The sequence below is a fragment of the Ailuropoda melanoleuca genome, chromosome 4 (assembly GCF_002007445.2).
Source record: "Ailuropoda melanoleuca isolate Jingjing chromosome 4, ASM200744v2, whole genome shotgun sequence".
Lineage (NCBI taxonomy): Eukaryota > Metazoa > Chordata > Mammalia > Carnivora > Ursidae > Ailuropoda > Ailuropoda melanoleuca.
The window spans coordinates 72,684,722-72,707,890 of NC_048221.1; the positions used below are offsets into that span (position 1 = coordinate 72,684,722).

Below are 23,169 nucleotides of genomic sequence, written 5' to 3' on the forward strand. Positions count from 1 at the left end.
AAAAAGGGAAAGAAACCCACCTTGCACTACCCTTGTTAGGATTAAGTTACCTGTGGACAGTGCCAAGCCCCACTCCTGGTACACACATAAAGAGATCTACACATTTTATATTTTCTTCCCACTGCCATCTGAAATGTCAGACAGAATTGAAAATTATGTGAAACCCAAGTACCCTAAATACCAAAGAACAGAAAGATGAATTAAACAAGCCACTCTACCAACCGAAGGACTGCTGGGCAGAATAAATAACACAAGGAGGCAATCAATGCACTCTAACACTTTGAGAACCCAAATGATGGAATTTGCATTTTTTTGTAATGCTAAAAATACAGTCATTAAACAACAACTTTTAATAGGTCACAGATGCCTGTAACATTAATTAAGCAGTAACTATGTGTCAAATCCTGAACGAAGTCCTAATTTAGAAGGATTATATTATTTAATCCTCACTAGTAAATGGCAGAGCCAGGATTTGAACCTAGTGATCTGATGCCAGAGCTCTTAATCATCATGTTATCTGTCTACCAAGTAATAAAACAAGAGGGTTTAAAAACTTTATGGCATATTTCCTTTGCTGCAAATAACAACATTTCTTAACCTTCCATTAATTTTTTTTTTATCAACATGAAATACTGGCCTACTTCTGATAAAGGAAAGAACTAAGACATTTTTCCAGATGAAAAGCTCATGACCATTCCATAAAATATTTGGAGCATATTAAATCTAAATCTAAATTATTGTTATCAAATAATTAAATTCCAGTCTTGTGTAATATTTAAATACCTATTATACTTACATCGAATGTGTATGCTTTGTACACAGTAAGAACTTAAATACTTACTAATTAGCTATTTAGTTACAGCAAATAATTATAATGTACAGAGGTTTTCCAGAGTCAAAATGCTGTCAGTAACTATAAAACCAAAAGCATTTTCTGGGTGTGAAGAGGCTGTCTGGGTTACGGGCAATGTAAATGTCTATTTTCTTGCTGATATTTAAGGCAAATAATTAAGGTAGGGAAGAGAAGATGTCTTGCAAATATTTTTTCAAAAGACAACGAAAATGACCAACGGGGGTATGGGTAGCCGCCCTGCCATATTCTCTTTCAGCAAATCCTCTTGCTGCCCCCTATAAAGGGAAGGCTTCCACCAACCATAAAGACGCCTGCTATCTTCTGTCACTTGTCACTACTCAGAATTATTTAAAATTCCTATCAGTAAATGAAAACACTTTTTTTTTCACTGAGATTACATATCTTCAATGGGCCTTTCCAGTCATGGGGATGAAATGATATAAAAAATATAAATAAGCTTGAAACTGCTTAATACAGAACTCACGTCATTATAAGTTTATGTTTGGCCTCTGGAACTTTAAACAAAGTCAGATTTGAGTTCAAGCAGAGAAAACTGAACTAACACATGTAAAAGTGTTTGTGGGGTTGTTTGTGTGTGTGTGTGTGTTTTTAAGAAGAAATCCTTGCTTAACTGGATACTCTTGTTTCTCTGACTAGAATATAAATAAAACCAGATCACAATCCAGAAAAGCTTGCTTTATCATAAACATATCGTACCTGTATTGGGCTACAAGGAACAGAGAACTAAAATCTCTTCTTTATACATGTTATATTTTAGATAATATTAAGTGTATACAGTAGTCTCTTCTCATGAAATTTTGGTCTAGAAAAATTTCCATTTTGAGGTAATGCCATATTCCTTTCTCAGCTTTATTGCTACTCTGGCAGATTCTGTCAGTACCGTGAACCACACTGAGTACTGAGTCTAGGTAGTTACTTATGAAGAACAGAGAAAAACAAAACACCTTGTTCACTGAAATTAAAAAGTAAAAGAAAACACTGAAGCCTCATCATTCCCCTAGTTTATCAGTAAGTAACTGCTGAAAGAGAGGGGGCAGGTTATTATATGAATAAAGATGATTTACTGTACATTAGTTCTCTCGTGCCACCAACAGCATGTATCCTAATTTTTAAAAGATAATAGTGAATAAGGAGGTCATCAACTAGGAACACTCTGAAAACAACCCAACGGTAAAAACAATTAAAGCACCAGTAATAGTCCAGTCGAATCAAACATTCTTAATGAAGACCAACATCTGTTACATAAATTAGCTAGCTAGAAAATCTTTTTTAAAAAGTCAGTAATTCAAATGGAAACTTCACATTAATTTAAAAAAGTGAACCCATCAATTCGGATCCAGCTTACTTCCTACTGTAAACAAGCACTGAGGCAGAAAAATACAAGTCAGTAGCTAAAAGCCTGAACAATCCAAAATAGATAAATGGACTATAAATCATTTACACATTAACACATATTTTCTATGCAAACCTAAACCCAGATTTGGGCACATCTACTCCCCATAATTCAGTTTCTACTTCTACATAGTCTTATAAACTTATCATTTAGCCAAGTGTAAAATATCATTTACACTCTAAAATATTCCATCTATACGCAAACTGACATGTTAATCATACATTACCTTACCAACTCACTAAAGCCGTAGCCCATGGTGCTTTATGTACCAATACTTTGTATTTAGACTTAATTGCATGTATCTGAAAGTAATGAATCTAATGCAGGTTAAAACACAATTTTCTATATATACTTTCTAATGATTCTGATTATCTTGCTCCAATTTAGAAATCATTGACACTATTGAATGAAATTAAGTTCCGTAAGATAGTAACTTGAGTACAAACAGATCTCCATCTCCCAGTATAAAAGATAACTTTATCAGTACTAAAACCTTGAGAAGGGTATCAGTGATACCCCAAACCTCCAGGGATTTCTATAATATGCAACAGATGCAAATTACAGGGAAAGGCAAACCCACCAGACTTACTGAATGTCAAAGAACAACTTGTCTAAGGAGACATGACATCTAACAGAACAAAGAGTGGACTTAAAAGTAGGCATTTAGGTATAAGACATATAATCCAAATTCCTTAAAAACCTTTGAAAATTGAGATACATATCAAAGATTTAACCCAGCTATCATCTAGGAATTATACTAGAGAAAACTGGACAAATATGCAAAGATGTACGTTTAAAAATGAAAATCACCATAGTTAATAACAATAAATCAATAATTGTGAAACTATAAACAACCTAAGTGTTCACTGATAAGAAACTGATATATGATTTTACTCAAATAATGGAACATTACTTATATGTAAATTTTCACTGACAAGGAATGAGCTCCATGACATACTGCTGATGGGAAAAAAAAGATTAAAAATGACACACATACATCACTCGTCATCAGGAAATGCAAACCGAAGCTCAACCGAGGTGAGATATCACCTCACACCTGTCACAATAGCTAAAATCAACAACACAGGAAATAACAGGGGTCAGCGAGGATGTGGAGAAAAAGGTGCCCTTGTGCAGTGTGGGTGGGAATGCAAACTGGTGCAGCCAATGGAAAATAGTATGGAGTTTAAAATTAAATTTAATTTTAAAATTAAAATTAAAATTAAAATAGCACTACCCTATGATCCAGGAATCACACTACTGGGTATTCATCCAAAAATACAAAAACACTAATTCAAAGGGATACATGCACCCCTATGTTTATAGCTGCATTATTTACAACAGCTGCATTATGGAAGCAGCTCAAGTGCCCATCAACAGATGAACAGATTAAGAAGAAGCGGTATTCAGCTACAATGGAATATTATTCAGTCATAAAAAAGAATGAAATCTTGTCAGCTGCAACAACATGGATAGAGCTAGAGAGTATAATCCTGAGTGAAATAAGTCAGAGAAAGACAAATACCATATGATTTCACTCAGATGTGGAATTTAAGAAACAAAACAAAAAAGGAGAAAAAAAGAAAGACAAACCAAGAAACAGACTCTTAACTACAGAGAACAAACTGATAGTTACCATAGGGGAGGGAGCTGGGGGGATCAGGGAAATAGGGGATGGGGATTAAAGAGTATACTGATCGTGATGAAAAAAAATTAAAATGATTTAAAAAATGCATATCCAGCAATTCTACTTTAAGAATTTAAGGAAATGATAGCATTATTTTCCAAAGACAACAACACAATTTATAAGTCTTATAACGTAAATAAGAATGGCAATTATAATTTAAGATAATAGCTACCATTTCTTACAAATGATCTCATTTAATCCTCACAACTACTACTACCTTCATTTTACAGTTAACTTGTTCAAATCACATAGTAAATAGAAGAGCTGGGATCTGAATAACATGTCCTACACATCTAACTAGAAACAAGATCACAGAGGCCCTTATAAGTTATGCCAGAGGACTCCGGCTTAAAGCAGTGAGGAAGCCTCTGGAAGATTTTCAGCAGGAGAAATGACAGGATCAGGTGTGTATTTTGCTATGTAAAGAGTGGTTAGTAGGGAGGACATAAACGAGATGAGAGACACTTGTACAAGTTAGAGAATTAAATGTAAATGGAGAGAAGACAGATCCAAGGGATGTTTAAATAATGAATTAATTAATTAATTAATTAAAATCAAAAAGGCCAGTGACCAGTTTGACCTGAGCTGTTAAGGGGAAGGCAGTATCAAGGATGACTGTGGACAGGGTGGTTTAAAAAAAAAATGACACATATATTATAGTTATACACACAGAGAAAAAGAACTGTACAAATTATCACCAAAATACAAATGAAATGAGGGTTGCCTCTGGGTGGTTAGATACTTGATAATTTTTATTTTCTTCTCTTTAATTATTATTATTGCTTAAATTTTCTAAATAAATACATACTATAAATACTATTCTCTTTGTGTTGAAAAAAGAAAGTATATTTAGTTTTTAATACTACAATTCCATTTGGGAGAAATTACCTTGAGAAAATCATTGGAAAACGCATGAAAATATAGATTCAAAGGTGTTTACCCCAGCACCACCTGTAATAGTGAAATACTGGCAATAACCTAAATGATCAGTAGTGAATCTGTTAAATAAATTTGGGGGTAACTATATAACAGCATTCTACAGAAGCCACTAAAAATGAAGACAGAGATATATTCATCTAGCTCAGTGACCTTGGATATATTATATATCCTCTAGGAATCAGTTTCCTCATCCGTAAAGTGGGAATAAAAAGAACACTTACCTCATTGTGCTTTACCTAGCTTATTAGCTATATCCAATTGTGATTGGAAACAAAAAACCTGATGTTCATGAGCTTCCTCCAATATCACATAACACTATTTCAAAACTGACTTTACTATATGCTTTTAAAAAATATTTCAAAATCAACATTCAACTTGGCCATAAATCAAATTACAAAGATATGAATCTAAGACCACAAAGGCAATGAGTATCAAAGTTGAAAACAGGAAATTCCTGCAACTTCTATCCTATTTTTTAAAGACTCCTATAAATATTCACAAACTAAGCATATTTATTCACCTATACATGTAGAAAACAGTGCCAGGAAGACAGAACCGGGCTGATCCGGATGCCTATAGGCCCTGGGGCCAATAAGAAATCACCTAGGTTACGGTGACAGAAGGAACTGGAATCCCTACTTAACCGAACAACAACACAATTTATACAGACACACTGGTTAGCTTCATCGGTTTTACCACCACTGTCCATTTATTTTGTTACTTTAAGCAGCTGAAACCAACCTGCCATGGTCTCTCCCAATCGAGTGGAATAGGAAAGGCTCCGAGCCACGTTCCTATAAAGCTAGAAATTGTAGTGATCTGAAGACTGTTCTCCCAAATGGATGTAACTCTGTAAAACACAAATACGGAAATCACCAGTGGTATCTATCTCAGCTGCCAGAGAATCACATAGTGCCAACAACACTACACATATATGTTCTGTTCATTTAACAACCATCTCGAATTGACATATATTTATCCTGAACTATTAACAACTAATTAGTAAGATGATGTAAGTGTTTGTCAGTTGGACAGGTAATATGTGTCAAACAACTGGAAAGAGCATTTGCAATGAAAGCTAAGTCTTCCTCCCACCCTTATCAACTCTGGTTCCTCTCCCCAGCAGCAGCTGCTATTACCAACAGAGTACATATCCTTCCAGAAATATTTTATGCATGTACAAATATGTTTGGAATGATATATGCATAGACGTATATATCCTTTATCAAAACTCAAATGCATCATGTTATAAACCCAGTTTTGCCTTGTTAACAGCTATACTAGTATTCTACTGCATGGAAGGGACCATCACTTATTCAACTAGCCCTTCCTATGGCACATTTCATTTAAACAAATCAACTCTATTTATTTGGTGGGTGAGGAGTAGAGAACAAGAACAAAAGATTTCAAAAGATACGGCAATTTCTCCTACCATTCTTATTTATTAAGTGTATATCTTAGAGCATAAAGGTGAAAAGACATAATTCTGCCATTCTCTGAGTAGATCTTGCTTTCAGCCTGCCGCTCAGAGTGTGACCACACAGCCGTGTGCAGCGTGAGTCTGCTAAAACCCCACCACAAAGAAGTAGGATTCCAAATATTCAGTTGTTTAAAATGCAAGGTTGACTTATTATAAAATTTATGAAAAGCAGTTTCTTCCAGCCGGTGTGGGAATAACTGAAGATATCTGTTTTGTTAGAGGATTTCTTTCATTAGAAACAGGCCATACACACAAAATATACACTAAATTAAAGTAGCCCCAAATGACAAGTCAGTTCATAAGCCAATCCCTCCGTCACTGGTCCCTCTCATTATTGCCCCTCCCCCACCCTACACAAGACAAGAGCTGTAGCTCTTGAAATCGATTGAAAATCGGGACTGGTTCAGGAACCACGAGAGACTATGGACTCTGGGAAACAAACTGAGGGTTTAAGTGGGGGGGGGGATTGGGATAGGCCAGTGATGGGTAGTAAGGAGGGCAGTTAACATTGCATGGAGCACTGGGTGTTATACGCGAACAATGAATTATGTAACACTACATCAAAAACTAAGGATGTACTGTATGGTGACTAACATATCATAATAAAAAATTTTTTAAAAATCGGGACTGGAAGAAGGTTAGAGCCAATCCCCATAGATCCAAATTCGTTTTATTTTCTAGGCAACCGCTATTGTTTTTTTATTTTATATAACAATTAAAAATGCAAGTCAATTTCTTTAGCTAGCATTCAACAAGACAGAGATCTGTCCTAATCTTGGAGGGAAAAAAACTGGGTAATGTAAAGAGGTAACTACACTGTTCAGGCAATTTAAAGGATTTTCTAGGGTTAATTTTTGACTATCTGTGGCTGTCAAATGTTGGCTAGTTTTCATTTAACACATAACTCCTATATGTTGCAATACATAAAGTGATGTATCTAGAGACATAAAGTCTGGGAGAGGTTGAAAGCAAAGTTTACTTTCTGCTGGGAGGGGTTTACTTCTTCCATTTTATGGATGAGGAAGTTCCGCCAGAACCGGAAGAATGGGTGGCACCTGGGCTTGATGAACTGGAGAAAGACCCGCACTGTGGGTAGAAGGAATGCAAGTAAAATTGGTTGAGGCCGAAAGGAAGAATGGGAAATAAGGCTGGAAAAGTAGGTTAGAGTTAGGATTTTTAAAAATAACACCTTTGTTGAGGACAGCGAAAACCCCAGATAACCCTTTCCCAGTCATACAATTCACTCATTTAAAGGGCACAACCCAATGTTTCTTAGTACATTTAGAGTTGTGCAAACTTCATCCCAAAATGACACCCTTTTTCCTGTTAGCAGTCACTCCCCATTTCCTCTTCCCTCCAGCCCTGGGCAACCACTAATCTACTTTCTGTCTCTATGGATCAGCGTATTCCAAACATTTCATATATGTGGAATCATACAATGTGTGTTTGGTCTTTTGTGACTGGCTTCTTTCCCTTAGTGCAATGTTTTCAAGATCCATCCATTTTATAGCATACTTCTTTTTTTATCGTCAAACAATATTTTGTGTATGGATGTATCACATGTATTTTTCCCATGCATCAGTTCCTGGGACGTTAGAGTTGTTTTGACTTTTTGGCTACTGTGCATAATGCAACTCTAAACAGTCATGTACAAGCTTTGTGTGGACATACGTTCTCCATTTCCTTGGGGATATAGTAAGAAATGGAATTGCTGGGTCCTGTGATAACTACGTTTAACCTTTTAAAGGAACTGCCAGACTGTTTTCCAAAGCAGCTGAGCCATCTCACATTGCCACTCACATGTGTGACAATTCCAATTTCTCCATCCTTGCTGATACTTGTTACTACTGATCACAGCATCTTAGTGGGTGTGAAGCAGTATCTCATTGCGGTAGATTTAAGGTTAGGATTTTAGAAAAACCTGAAGTCACACTAAGGAAGCCACTGAAGGTTTGAAATCAAGGCAGATATGATCAGAGCTCTGTTTCAACAATGGTTATGTACATGGCTTATCTAACCTCTCAGCTCCAAGTTCCCTGGGCTAAGGGGCAAGATCCATGTCTGCACATTTTTCATTTTTATAGCACACCGAGGCCATCGGTTACAAAATGTGCAAACTCCGCAAGAGGTTGTCCTCTATTTTGTTTGATGTATCCAAAGGGGTTTACGATCTTAAACATAATAAATACAGAAAAAAATGGAACTAGGATCTAGTTTTAAAAACAGAAAACCTCTGCAGCCTATCTTTATAAAATTAAAATATAATATTCATCAAAATCATAATATATATCAATACATTCAAGGTCCCAGATCACAATTAGAGGATGATGCCTACTACCGATCCCTCCCTGCAACCCTCTCCACTTCCAATTTCTGCTCCCAAGGCAGACACTGAAAGCTCTTCAGTTTCTTCTATATACCTCAAAATTTAAAGAGCATACATTAGGTATAGACTTTTCAAGATGTAGTTACTCTCTGCTTTCTACACTGGAAGAAGAGGACTTAGTACCCTTTTCCCACAAGTCTCCCATCGCCACACACTCATTTCTCTCTGACTCACCATTCTCTCCTCTCGGCTGAATCAATAGCACGGTATCTACACCATTATGATTATGAAAATGTTCATCTCAGCTGAACCACACAGTAAACCACAGTCACATTTCCTCTTATAGTAAATTTTTCATGTTCTTTGGATGTTAAGAACTGCCTCATTTTATCCTCCATTTCCTTATGTACCTGTCACTAAACCATCCTTAAATATTGCAAAGAAACTGAATATCACCTCTAAATACTTGTTTGCGCTCTCTGTTCTCCTTCTGTCTTTCTTTTTGAAGGCACCTCACCTGCTCCAAGCTGGACTGGTTGCTTTCTAAGCCTGAGGCAGCACAGCTGCTGTCCTGCAAGTTCCCTATACCATCATCCCGGGAATTCCCTTTGCCTCTCACAATGATTTTGGGTCTCCTGCTTCCTGGATTCCAAGACTTTCTCATACTTTTTCTTCCTTCCTTCCTTCTCTTTTCTTTTTTTTCTTTTCTTTTTTTTAAAGTACCTCCTTCAGTAGATTACTGAGAAAGGGTAAAAGAGATTTTAAAGATTGTTTGAAGTCTGAAAAGGACTTTACTGTAACTGTTGGAAATCATTTTGCCTCAGAATTTTGAAGGCATTGCTCCATTTTCTGTTTCCCACCTGAGAAGTTCAGATATTGACTCCCAGTCCTCTCTAGGTAAGATGCTCCCCTCACCACTGCCCTCTCTGGTGGCCTTTGGAATCTTCTCTTTACTCTTGGTTATCTAAAATTTCAAAATCCTTTGTCTTGAAGTGGGTGTCTTTTCAGCCATGACGCTGGAAATCCATGGGTCTTCTTAACCTACAATCTAGTCTTTGGTTCTTGGCATTTTCTTTTTAAAGACTTATAAAGACTTGTTTTTTCTCTCCAGATCCCTTAAGATTTTCTTTTTCTTACTCTTTTGCTGGGAATACTACCATTTGGAATTAACCCTCTGATTTTTTTACCCTTTTAACCCATTTTCCATACTTTTGCCTTTTCTGTTTGACTAAGGGAGCTTTTCAACTTTGTCTCTACCTCTGTTGAGTTTTTTTCTCTCATTTTTTCTTAATTTCCAAGAGCTTTCTTGTTCTCTGAACATTCCTTTTGACTGTCTCCTGTTCGTGTTTTATGGATATAAAACAACAGAAATTTTTTAAAGTTATCTTCTGATTTTTATATTGCCTTTGTTTCCACTGAGGTTTTTTTTTGTTTGTTTTATTTCTGTGTTTCACTTTAGAGGTGTTCCTGAAAGGCCCAGTGACTGTTCATTTCTCATTCTACTTAAAAGTAAAATACTTCATATGAAATGTTCAGAACAGGCAAATCTAGGGAGACAGCAAGTATTTTAGTGGTTGCCTGGGAAGGGGATGAGGGGGTGTGCAAGAGTGGGTAGCAGGGGGACTGTTAATGGGCAGAGTTTCTTTTCGGCATGGTAAGATGTTCTAAAATTAGATTGTGGTGATGGTTACAAAGTTGTGTCTATACTTAAAAACCACTGAATTGTACACTTGAAATGGTGGGTTTTAGGGTATGAAGTTATATTTCAATAAAGGTATGTTTTAAAAAACCAACGAAAAAGTGACACACTACACAGATGACCAGATGTTCACCGTGCATGAGCAGCACGACGCACATGGTGGGCTTCACCGAACCAGGGAGTGAAGAGGAACCCTGCCTTTTAGAAAACCCCCAAAAGTCGGTATCTGTAGGTTTTTCTTTTGTGCCATTTTTTTCCCTGCAAGAAATATTTCTATACCCTGCCTAGATGGTATAAGCCTGGCTGTCACTATTCTGGGACAAGTGAACGAAGAGGACTAGGCAGAAGGTGAGGATTCATCATTTAATACACAGAATTTCATTTAATCCTTATTCCCTGAAGAGACTGTACCAAACAGGATCTGGGGACAGCCAGAGTATCTGAGGGTACAGTTGTATTTACTCACCTTCCCTTCCCCTGCTGTATAACTTCAATTGCTTATATTATCTTTATAGTGTTTATATTCTGTTCGCTGTAACCCTAATTTGCAACTACTTTTTTTTTTTTTAAGATTTTATTTATTTATTCGACAGAGATAGAGACAGCCAGCGAGAGAGGGAACACAAGCAGGGGGAGTGGGAGAGGAAGAAGCAGGCTCCCAGCGGAGGAGCCTGATGTGGGGCTCGATCCCAGAATGCCGATATCACGCCCTGAGCCCAAGGCAGATGCTTAACGACTGAGCCACTCAGGCGCTCTGTGCAACTACTTTTTTAATGTAGCGAGACCCCTTAATGTGCAAACTGCACGATTCCTTCATTGGGGGAAACTGTTTTCCATCATATTTTGAATTACTTTCTGGTTTTGTTATTTTAGGGACACCAGCTGGTCTTAAGCTCACCTCCTTTGTTCTCTGCATTTATCATTTCTTTTCTAACTGCTTTACTCTGCCCTACCTCTCATTCATTCTAATTGGCTCAAACCTTTCTTCCAAGCTAGAACTTGATTTCCTAACTGGTCTGTGTTTCTAATTTATGACCTATGGTGGTGTGGTTTGGATTCTCATTTTATTTCATTAATTCTGCAATCTCCTTCTCTACCTCATTTTTTTTCATCATCTTATCTTTGAGCTTTTATTGAATTTATGCTCTTAATAACATTTCTCTATGATAAACTGTGTAGAGTTTGTTTTTGCTCCTTGGGTGGTACTTTCTTCCTGACTGGATTCTTTTGTCTTCCACATGCCTTTTTCTTCTTATTATTCTATAATGTGTTTTTAGGGTTGCCATGCTGTTTCTTTTCATCTTGCTCACACTTCGCACAGGCAGACGGCCCACACTATGTATTTTCTCAGATACAATGAGGGAATTATCTTTAAAACTGTCTTCCCATCTTAACTAGCACCAATTTTTCCTGTCTCGAAGCTGCATTTTGAGGACTAGATGTTATTTTCTACCCAGTTTTCTGTAACCTGAGGCAGAAGAAAAGAAGGGAGGCAGGGAGGCAGGGTAAGGAAAATGTTATCCCTGCAATTTAATCAATAATATTCTGCTGAAATTTAATAAATGGTTCGACAGATCAAACTTTCAAAAATTTCTGACCAGGGCGCATGCATCCCATTAGAAATCAGATGAAGCTACGGTGGTAGCAGTCTGCCTTCTGGGCTCTGCCAAGGAGCAGCCCTCATAAATGGATAAAAAGTACACGGCCCTGACTGGGATTTAGGGAAATGGCACTCTATTGATAGGTAAGTTCATATTCTTCAAATCAAAACTTTAGCTAAGTTCATATTCTTCAAATCAGAACTTTAGCTGGGCAGTCTCTGTCAACTTCTTTTCATCTAGGAATTCTACCCTAGGAATCTAGTGTACAGAAACTGTTGTACAAGTATATAAAATTATATGGTACAGAGATGTCATAACAATATTATTTATAAACCTGAAAACTTGAAAATAATCTTCAGTAGGAAATTAAATGAACCATGGCACATGGAATGCTTGTCCAACATTCATCTCATCCCTGCCGATCAGACTAATTAAATCATGGTAATCCCATTCTCTCGCCCAGTGATTAGCTTAGGGAGACTCAAAGAATAGGCTTTTTTGTCATCTCACTAACAGCCTGAGGCTAAGAACCAGGAGAATCAGTGAGGAGCACAGCTACACCTTAACTATCTATCTGTATCTAGAATCATACAATCTCTGCTATGTCAGATAATCAGCTTCCTGATTGTTCAAACCAATGTAAACGCAAGTATTCTTACTTAAGGATGAAGATATAATAAGGACATTATGCAAGAAGGAGTACATTATACATATGTACAGTTAAAGATGTTCCCAATAAGTTAAAAAAAAAGTAAGTTATAAAGCAGTGATAGTACAACCATTTTTGCTTTTACACTGCAAATATGTGATACACATGGACAAACTCAGACTAAAATCTGTCAGTGATAGCTGCTTCTTTGATAGGATTACTAGGACCTTTAATTTTCTATATTTTTCTATTATGTGAGTCTTTACAATATATATTCTTTTGTAATAGACAAGATAAAAAATAAATTCTTTTCTATTAACTAATTTATAGCAGCACTGACATTGGTTTATTCCCTTTTTGTAAGTTTCCATAATAAAGTCATCTGAATTCTATGGTTTGGGGTTAATTTTTTCATAGTTAAGGAACGTATACACACAGTCAAGAGGCCTGAGAACAGAATGGCTCACCACTCTATGGACAAACTTAAAAAGTAACTAAAATAATATTACAATCTTCATGAAAATGAGCTCCAAGTAACAGTCCATATTATTTGCCTCCACTGAATTTCATCATATCAAACATTAATTGAAATAAACAGACCATATTGAATGCTTCCTATGTGCCTGGGGCAGCTAACAGTGGGCACTGTGGCTTAGATAGGCTGTCATCAAAACAATGCTTCTTTAAATGGAGCTGATCTTTTTAACTATTCAGCTCTTCATCTAAAAAGGAGACCCCACACAACTGCTCCTGGTGGCTAAAGATATTTTACAGAATTTCACTCCCCTACTGAACGAATATTAAAACCAGTGTCTCTTTGCCACTAAATTATTGTACCCTTATCAAGGCTAAATTATCTATTCTTTACAATCTATAAATTTTTGGTCATTCACTATCTTTTTACTCTTAAATGTCCAGGGTGTTTTTTCCAATATAAAATCAATTTCCATACAAAGATGATCAAAAATACCTGCTGTCTTTGTCTACACAAACAGGTCTTACTATCTTTACCTCGGCAAGATAACCATGAATTCAGGAACCGGAAGTTTTTCAGTTCACCAAAAGTGGTCAGATCATGATTTAAAACATGCAAATAACAGCATAAAAGAACAGGTAAATCAAAATGCAAACTTCAATGAAAAATGTAGGTTTAAGGTAATTGGAATATTATACTTTCTTTTATAAGAAAGTCTACAAAAGAAAAAAAAAACCCACAATAATTATAACAGCAAGACAACAACCTGAATTATACTAGTACACATTGAGTATGCCCAGTAATAAATACCAAATAGAAGTTAGTAGAAGTTAAGAAACCAAATTATTTTTCTACCTTCAAGTTTCTTTAAAATAGCATTCCTTTGTATTTTTTTAATCTAGTGTAACTTCACATTTACTTTAAGGAAAAGTCTTGTTAAAATAGTATTTATGCCATTTAGTTAAGTATTAAATCTCAATAGTTACAGAACTAGTCCTTTACTCTTGGGATATAATTCCTACACAGTTCTCATGATCAAAGCTTTTATGTTTCTCAGTCTTCATCTGGTTATCATCTACTCAATATTAAACATGCAAATAAATACATTAACAATTTGGATATAGTACTTATTTTGCATAGAGTAGTATAAAACATTTATACTGATTCCATACTGAGCAAGATGTCAGCCCAATTCAAAAATGCCCTGTTTGTTCTGAACATTTTAGTCATATTTCAATAATACTAAAACAAAACAAAGAACTCTTCTGTATTTTAAAGTTAAGACACAGGATAAATCATAAAAATACTTAAAGCTTTAAAATCTTCAATCAAGGAGGTATTTTATGCACTTTTAATGAATTAGAACTACAGCATAAGAACTTCAAATCAGAACCTTCATTTCTGTTGTAAATAATTATTGGGTAGAAAGACAAACGTATTATTCATGTTAGAATAACCTCCCTAAATAATAATGGAATTCTCTGAAACCAAAGTTGTGACTCCAAGTAAATAATGCTAACTGTATATTGGGATAATTCTGAAACAACATACAAGTTGTTTTTGTGGGTATTTCATATTATCACTGCAGAACCACCAGATCTTCGCATTTTAAAAATATTTTTGTCTAACAGTGAATATTTAAGAAGGCCACTCTAACATTAAACAAGTTACTCTATCAAATTAACTATTCCCTTAATTCATTCAAAATCTGACATGTTTTTTATGCTAAATTCTTAAAGTGTGGTAAAAATGTTAGGGAAGAAACTGAACTATCGCCAAGGATGGAGACATGAAGACTTAAGTTGCCCTCTCATGACAAAGCTCAAATTAATTTTACATTAAACCAACTGAAAAACTTCCTCCTCTCCATGGTTGTCCATGCCGTGCACTCCCTGGTCTGCTACCTAAACCAGGAAGAGGTACTAAGACAAACAGCAGCCAGGATTAGAAGTATGAAATATAAAAATGCTCCCTGACATTTGTTAATCCATTTGACAAATATTTCTTAGGCATTTGCTATTTGATTTCACTTATCTCACTCAGTTCTGATAATAACCCCACAAAGTGCATATTAGTATTGTTCTAACAGTATTACACATGAGGATCTCTGAAGTTAAATAGCTTGTCTAAGATCACTTGGCCACTAAGTAGAGAAGAGAGGTTCAAAACCTTCTGTCCTATCAAATGTTCTGCATTCAAGTCCCAGCTCTACTGCTTACTGGCTATTTGAGGGCTTCGGCAAACCACTTAACCTGTCAGCTTTCTAGTATCTTCACCTAGAGAACAGTGAAAACAGGAGTATCTCACCAGACTGCTATGAGAATTAAATGCTGTAAGACACATGAACATGCTTTAAAAGTTGTTACTTTTGCATATTACTATTTCATGCCCTGCCCTGTGCAATGTTAACTGTTTCATATTATAAATTGATTATTTTTAGCTATAGACCTCTAGCAACTGAGCTATTGTTAGCTGTATGTTAGAAATTTTTGAAGGATATTTTTGCAGTCTACTGAAGTTTAGATGGCATGAGAGAAATCTAAAAACTTCCTGATACAGGCCTAACTTTCTATAACCCCCAAATAAGTTTGATATTGGCAAAACCTAACCCATTATAATTTTCATTTGGACTAGTTAGTATATTAATATGGTTTAAATTTCAAAAGACACCAAAGGGTAGTTAATTGGTGCAAAGTATTCTGAGCTGGTCCCCTAGCTTCTCAGACCCCCTCCCCAGAGACAACCGATATTTTTATAAATTTCTCATGTCTTCTTCCAAAGACACATAGGTATATCTATTCTCTCCTACCCACTTTTTACATAAATGGTAGCATCCTACATACATCTCTTTGCCTTGCTTTTTTCCACTTAACAGCATATCAGTATATAAAGAAGTGGTTGGGTGGTTGTTGTTGTTGTTTTTTAGCTGCATTAAATTTAACTTAATCCACCCCTTATTAAGGCCATTTAAGCTGTTTTCAAAACTACAATGAATAATTTTACACATTCAATATTTTGTAGGTATGAAAATATATCTAGTGCATTAAATCCTAGAAGTGGAACTGCTAGGTCAAAGATGGGTATTTTTAATTTTTATAGATATTACTGAACTGCCCTTCACAGAGCTTGAACCAATTTATATTCCCACTGGCACTTATTCCCCAAACCTTTAACACGGTGTATTATGAAACTTATAGACCTTTGTCAGTCCGCTAGCTGGAAAATGGTATTCCCCCTCCTATAATTTTTAGTTTTATTTTGTTATAGATCCTTCTGAGAAGAGATAAAGTGCTGATAGGTACAGAAACAAGGTGACAACAAGTTAACTCTGCAAATCTCAAAATATCCAAAAGTCAAATTCTATAATAAATTTTTAAAAAGCTCTTTTTAACCCGGCAGAAAATAATAGGCATGCTGCAAGGTATAGTTCAGGCTAAATGTATAAATAGGGTTAAAGCAGAACCAGAAAATATATACATATTAAATTTATGGTAAGTTACTAAGAGAAATTAAGGATAATTTCTCTGTTTCCCTTGAGTTTTGAAATTTGATTTTTTTTCAATTTTAAAATTTTTGGAATTTATAAATATAGTCAGTTCTGCTATAATGCTTATTTTGAACATGCAATTTGTTCCAATTTGATTTTTAGAGAACAATATGAGCAATTTCATCTGAGAAACACTAAGTGAACACATAAAAACTGACACCAAGCAGTGTTTGAATACACAAACGTGCACAACCCCCAAATATCTATCAAATAATCAAAACAGTGGGGTATTGACATAAGGACAAACATATAGGTCAATGGAAAAACAACTAAAGATCATGTATTTATGATCGATTCTTGACAAGGGTGCCAAAATCACCCAAAGGGGGAAAGTAGCCTTTTCAACAAAAGGTGCTGGGACAACTGGAGAGCTGCATGCAAAAGAATGAAGGTAGACCCTTACCTTACACTATGTACAAAAACTAATACAAAATGGACCAAAGAACCAAATGTAAAACCTAAAATTATAAAACTCTTGGATGAAAACATAGGAGTAAATCTTTATGACCTTTGGGGCGCCTGGGTGGCACAGCGGTTAAGCGTCTGCCTTCGGCTCAGGGCGTGATCCCGGCGTTATGGGATCGCCCCACATCAGGCTCTTCAGCTATGAGCCTGCTTCTTCCTCTCCCACTCCCCCTGCTTGTGTTCCCTCTCTCGCTGGCTGTCTCTATCTCTGTCGAATAAATAAAAAAAATAAATAAATAAATAAATAATTAAAAAAAAAATAAAAAAAAAATATGACCTTGGATTTGGCAATGGATTCTTAAATATAACCCTAATAAATGCACAAGCAACAAAAGACAAAAATTGATGAATTAGATTTCATCAAAATTAAAGTCTTTTGTGCTTCAAAGGACACAATGAAGTGAAAAGACAACCCACAGAAAGAAAGAATGTGCAAATCATGTACACAATAAAGGATTTGTATTTAAAATACATAAACAACTCTTACAATTTAATAGTAAAAAAGACAAATAACCCAATTCAAAAATGACCAAAGGATCTGAAGAGATATTTCACTGCTTAAAAATTTCAAATTAAAATGCTAAAAGGGATACTATGACATTTAGTATCCCCATAGTATCCCCATAGGGATACTATGGTAACAATGTGGGAAAGAGTTTTCAATGATTACATCTTTGTTTCCTAGAGATCTTATCAACACCAGAAGATGGTTCTGAAGGGAAACAATATTCATTTCAAAAGGAAAACGTCAGTAATTTATGGAGCCTAGCTACTAGCCAGCATGCATCCTCTGTACTATTTGGGCTGCTCCTTTCCAAATCACAAAAATACCACTTTCACTTCAGTTTCTATGGCTTCATTCATTACCCTAACACGGATGTCTTTTCCTTTTCCCATCATCTCACCAAATCTCACACTCCTGATCCAAATCCTTTACAGATTGTTCCCCCTTCCAGCTCATTCTTCAGTGGTTTCCTACCCCTCTGAGTTCCAATAGCACTTACTATCTGATTTACACAATTTTAATCTCATATTGTTTGTTCATTTTATTCTTGTCCCCTGACTATACAACTTTTCAGGGAGAGAACCATGGCTAATACTTCAGAATCCACAAAAAGCTTGCACAGCATGGAGCACAGAGTAAGAACACAAGAAATTTTTGCTACTGGGTGATAAATAGGACAAAATCATGGGCACCAAATAACCTCACGGCTTTCTTACTTACCATTTAACCATTTCTGATATGAACCATTTCAATGCCTCCAAAGAAGCTAAAATTTTAACTTAGCTGTGCTGAATTTATATATGGTTACTAAGGAAATAAAATCCTATAAAACTTGCACTCAGAAGTCTTACCACAAAAGAGGCTAAACGAGAAGTTACAGTTGTTACACTGAACATTTTTAGATTTTGGACCCCAATTCTACATTATAGTATGAAAACAGTATTACTGTAGCAATTTTATCACAGTGACAAATCATCCCTGAGGAGTGGTTTTCAAAGCCTTCTTTTGGTAGCGGAAACCTTTTTCCAAACCAAAGGCGAAGTGGAATCCTCCCATACAGAAGAAAAGCAGAGCTGATCTCGCTAAAGTGGAAGGAGGAACCCATGGTTCTACCTGCTGGAGTCTCCCTCTAACGTATTCAACCCCTTCCCTATCCCCAGTCCCCAACCGCCGTGGGCCCTTAAGGCATCCCTGAGAACCAACCACACGGTCTTGAAAAACACTCATAGAATAATCAGGAAGTTACCATGAATAGAAAAATTCTACATTAATTTTTTAAAATTTCAAACATCACTAAAATATTAAAATTAACACTTACCCATTTCTACTGAAAACTCTTAGCCATGCTTTGAGGTTTGGTCCTAACAAACACAAACAAGGTACAGTAGTAAAGGTGGACAAAATAACTGCAAATAAAAATGTTTCCAACACCAACCTAGAAAAAAAAACCTTTATTAATGTTTTAAAGGCATTAAAGGTGCATGTACACTATATAATCTTGGTTACATAAATAGATTTAACATAAAAACATTTTCTTACAATTTTCGTTGAAAGGTAACACGAGTCCTACCAAAACGATAATTATAAAAAATGTTACTACTGAAATACAAGCTATAAAAAACAATCTAGCAAATATCTGGCTTCATTTTTTTTAAAAAAAGATTTTATTTATTTGTCAGAGAGAGAGTGCGAGCGCACAAGCAGGGGGAGCGGCAGGCAGAGGGAGAAGCAGGCTCCCCGCCAAGCAAGGAGCCCAATGTGGGACTCAATCCCAGAATCCTGGGATCATGATCTGAGCCAAAGGCAGAGACACTCAACTGACTGAGCCACCCAAGCATCCCAAACATCTGGCTTTAATGACAGAGTTCAGAAGTGTTAAGTCCTCTCTGATCCATATGAGACTCTCCACTGCAAGAAACCCCATTTTTAGATAATTAACTGTATTCCTGAATAGTCTCTGGAACTTTTTCTGCAACCACTGGATCGACTCTAGCTTATACTGGAGCCACTTGGAAAATGCGATAAACTAAAGACGGGGGGCTGCACCCCTAGAGTTTCCGAGGCCTGAGAATTTGCTTTCGATAAAATGCTGATGCTTCTGGTTTTAGAACCACCGCTCAAGACATTCACTCTACTCTACAACGGATTAATAGAAACTACCATTTCCCATTACAAAGGTCTGGTTCTCTCCTCTCTTGAAAAGAACGACCTGTTAATTTAGTGTGTGTATATATACAACTATGTGTAAATACATATAAAATGACATACATAGCTATATGTGTGTGTCACAACTTGTCTCACTGTGATCATTAGTCACTGCTAAATAAAGTTCCCCAATCTATGATGAACATTATATAAGAAATATTCATGAATTTAGTTTTTTTAAAAACTGGTCAGCTTTGAAAAAGCGTTGAGTTAAATTTTGCCTTTAAACTATCAACATGAGGTTATTAAATAATTAAATACAGGAATCTATTGACTTTTCTTAAGAAAAACTTTCAAGCACTTCAGAATCATATTTACTAACAACTGATATGCTAATTGTAACCAATTTATATATATCATTATAGTAAGTTCCCTTAGAGGTTCTAAGGGCCACACATTTATTGGTATAGTTTCTCATGTACTTCCCCACCTCCCACATGCAATGGGGTAATAGAAGGCTAGGTAATAGGAGTATTTAATGAATTAAGTTATTCTTATTGTGAAGTAATATTAAAAGAATATCATTACTAAGAAAGGGCAATGATGTCAGTATCCGTCTGTGATCTGGCAATTAAACACACCATGGTTCTTCATTCATCACCAACCGAAATAGTGCTTTGTTTAGTAAACAAGCGTTTTAAAATATAATTGCCTTAAGGTAAAAATTTCAAACTTACTCTATGAGCGGTGCTCCATATAGAACAAAAATTACATGAAAGAAGAAACATGACATAAGAAAGTAGATACAGCATTTCAAAAACCTGGTTACCTAAAAAAGAAATGAGAACGATTTGAAGACTCGAGACAATGCCTAGAGGACAGCAAATGCTTCCCCTTTACCTACAAATACAACTCATTTTCCTACGTGTGCAACAGTTGAACATTCTTTACTTTGGGTAGCCTGAAGTCAGATTCCATCTCCTGCGCACAGTCAGGCGCACAGTCCTCCAGACAGCCCCACAAAACAGCCTACAAGTCACAAATCACCACCCATATTCCACCCACCCAATCGGCACTAGAATCAAAACGCATTTCTGTTCCTACAGTATGCATTGAGCTATGTTACTTATCAGTATTTATAAAATATTTACCAACAACAGAATGCTATGATACCAAAAAAACACACAGTCCTTATTATGTGATACGTGAAATCTTTGCAGAAAATAAGGACTACAGGGGTTTTTTTCCATTTAAAAACAAAATTCCCAGGAAAATTGTACCGAAAAAGCACAATACTAAATAATTCCCCAAATCATATTCATGTGATTATATAATGCATATGAAAAAAGACCTGCATGTCTGCAAATCAATGTGGGACCTGCTTGATTTGGAGCTTAAGAAAATCTAATTATAACACACACAGTGAGTTTTTTAATTGTAGGGCAGTAAATGTGTTTTAAATTATCTAAGACAGCTACACACGGTATTGCGTAATGTTAAGGGAGGACTTTATTAATTCAAAGTAATAGTCAAGTGTTATACGATAGTGAATATTCCAGAAAATAGATTCTGATATCTGAAAACTTTAACACTGTTTAGTCGAGGAAGGCCATGTTTAAAACAAAGCTACCACACAAGCTTATTTTGTAATTTCTGAAAAACCCATTAAGTTTCTCTCAGAAATTGAAAAAAATAAACTCAAATGTCTTATAAAGTTTAAAGATATGACTGCTACGTCATGTATTTATCTTCAATGGTGACTTAAAACATGACTATCTCGGTTCACAATGCTGTAATATCCACTGAAGACATCCTAATCCCACAACTGATGCGTGGCAAGGACCTACTGAAAATTGTGGGCAGCCTTCCAGCAATAATAGGCTACTGATCTGAAAAAAAAATTTTAAATATCAGGTACTCCTTACTCAGTGTAAATAACCCCATGAGTACTTGACTAATACTTTATTCTTTCATTAAAAGGAACACTACCTCTATCTAAAAATCAGTCATCAAGAAATAAGCCTTACCTTGTATGACAATGAACTTCTTTTAGAGGATGCATTTGGTTTCACTACTAAATATAATACTAGATTGACGGCAGTTACAAAAATAGAACAGATGCACAACCATGTCAAGTGTGTTTCCAATATTGAGAAGTTCTCCAAGAAGAATGATGGAATGAAGATGCTTAGGATAATTGAAAATATGCATAAAAGATGGGTATACAGTAGTCTCTTGATATCAGTATTTTTCATGGTGTTTTCTTGAGAGGCTATCTAATGAAAAACAAATTAAGAAAAGAGTATATCCGATAATGATTTTTTTCCATTGTCTAAATGCTCCAAAGCCTAAAATCAAGCATGAACAAGTCAATTTTCTATGCACAACAATGTATTGGTTTCAGAATATGGGAAGATGCATATGTATAAATGTACATGTAGATTAATATGGCTCAAAAAGGTCTCAGAGCCTAAAAAGGACACATTTACTAATTTCTTAAATATTTGTAACTGGTTTCTGTAAAAGGGTCATGTACTAGGACCAATTAGGGGATTCGTTTACTTTTCTTTTTCTTTCTCTTTTTTGCCAAAATCACAGAGGTGAAAAAAACATGCACAGACTAATGATTTGCTCTTGTTGGAAATATAACCCATGCATTATAGAAACTCCACAAATACACTTTGGCCAAACTCTTGGCTTTTTTTTAACTATTGTGGACCCTTGTCTAACATCACAGTAGTTGACATCTTCTGGCAAATGACAAGTGACACCAAGTGCACACTTGAATACTCAAATGGTGGCCACTGTAATCAAGAAAGTTCAAAGAACATTATGATAAACTAAGGGATCCCAATGCTCCAGAAATACCAAAATGACAATGTTTGTTACAGGCGCTAAGTTCCAATCAAGAGTAGAGAATAAATAGGAGAAAAAAGTCTTTCTCTCTTTGTCTCTATAGAATACACTGCGTGTATAATATGTGTTTATTTATAAATTATCTAACACAATACATAGTGTATTGTGATTAACTTACTTAGTAATGTTAATATTAATGTTAAGTACAATACTTAATGTTAAGTAGGACCTTATTAAAGTAACAATCCACATTTAACACTGTGGTGAATATTACAGAAAAACAAAAGGTCAAGTCCAGGCCTTATCCTAACGGCCCTGATATAATTCTATAATTTTCCAAGGCAAATAGTCTACTGATAAGGAAACAGGCTAAGACACGTTAGGAGGAATGTCTAAAGTCCCAAGCTCCCAAGCACTAAAGCCACGTCAAAGCCTCGCCTCTTCGATATAAAGATAAACACTAGCGGTTGAGAAGAAAATGAACAGCAAGAACGGAGAAAGGAAAAGTTTCTCGCAGGTCCCATCCTC

General features: G+C 35.7%; 1 protein-coding gene across 2 annotated transcripts in view; it reads right to left on the minus strand.

Moving 5' to 3' along the window:
* The window catches only part of PIGF (phosphatidylinositol glycan anchor biosynthesis class F), a 32,355-nt gene that overhangs the window by 8,403 nt on the left and 783 nt on the right, over positions 1–23,169 (minus strand). For both annotated transcript variants that reach the window (XM_002912413.4, XM_034659083.1), the window contains exons 2-5: positions 21,813–22,061; positions 20,523–20,614; positions 18,959–19,075; positions 5,635–5,743 (exon numbers count right to left, since the gene is read on the minus strand). In XM_002912413.4, coding sequence (XP_002912459.2) covers positions 5,635–5,743; positions 18,959–19,075; positions 20,523–20,614; positions 21,813–22,040 — 546 coding nt within the window. In that variant the 5' untranslated portion in view covers positions 22,041–22,061. The remainder of the gene's footprint in view (positions 1–5,634; positions 5,744–18,958; positions 19,076–20,522; positions 20,615–21,812; positions 22,062–23,169) is intronic.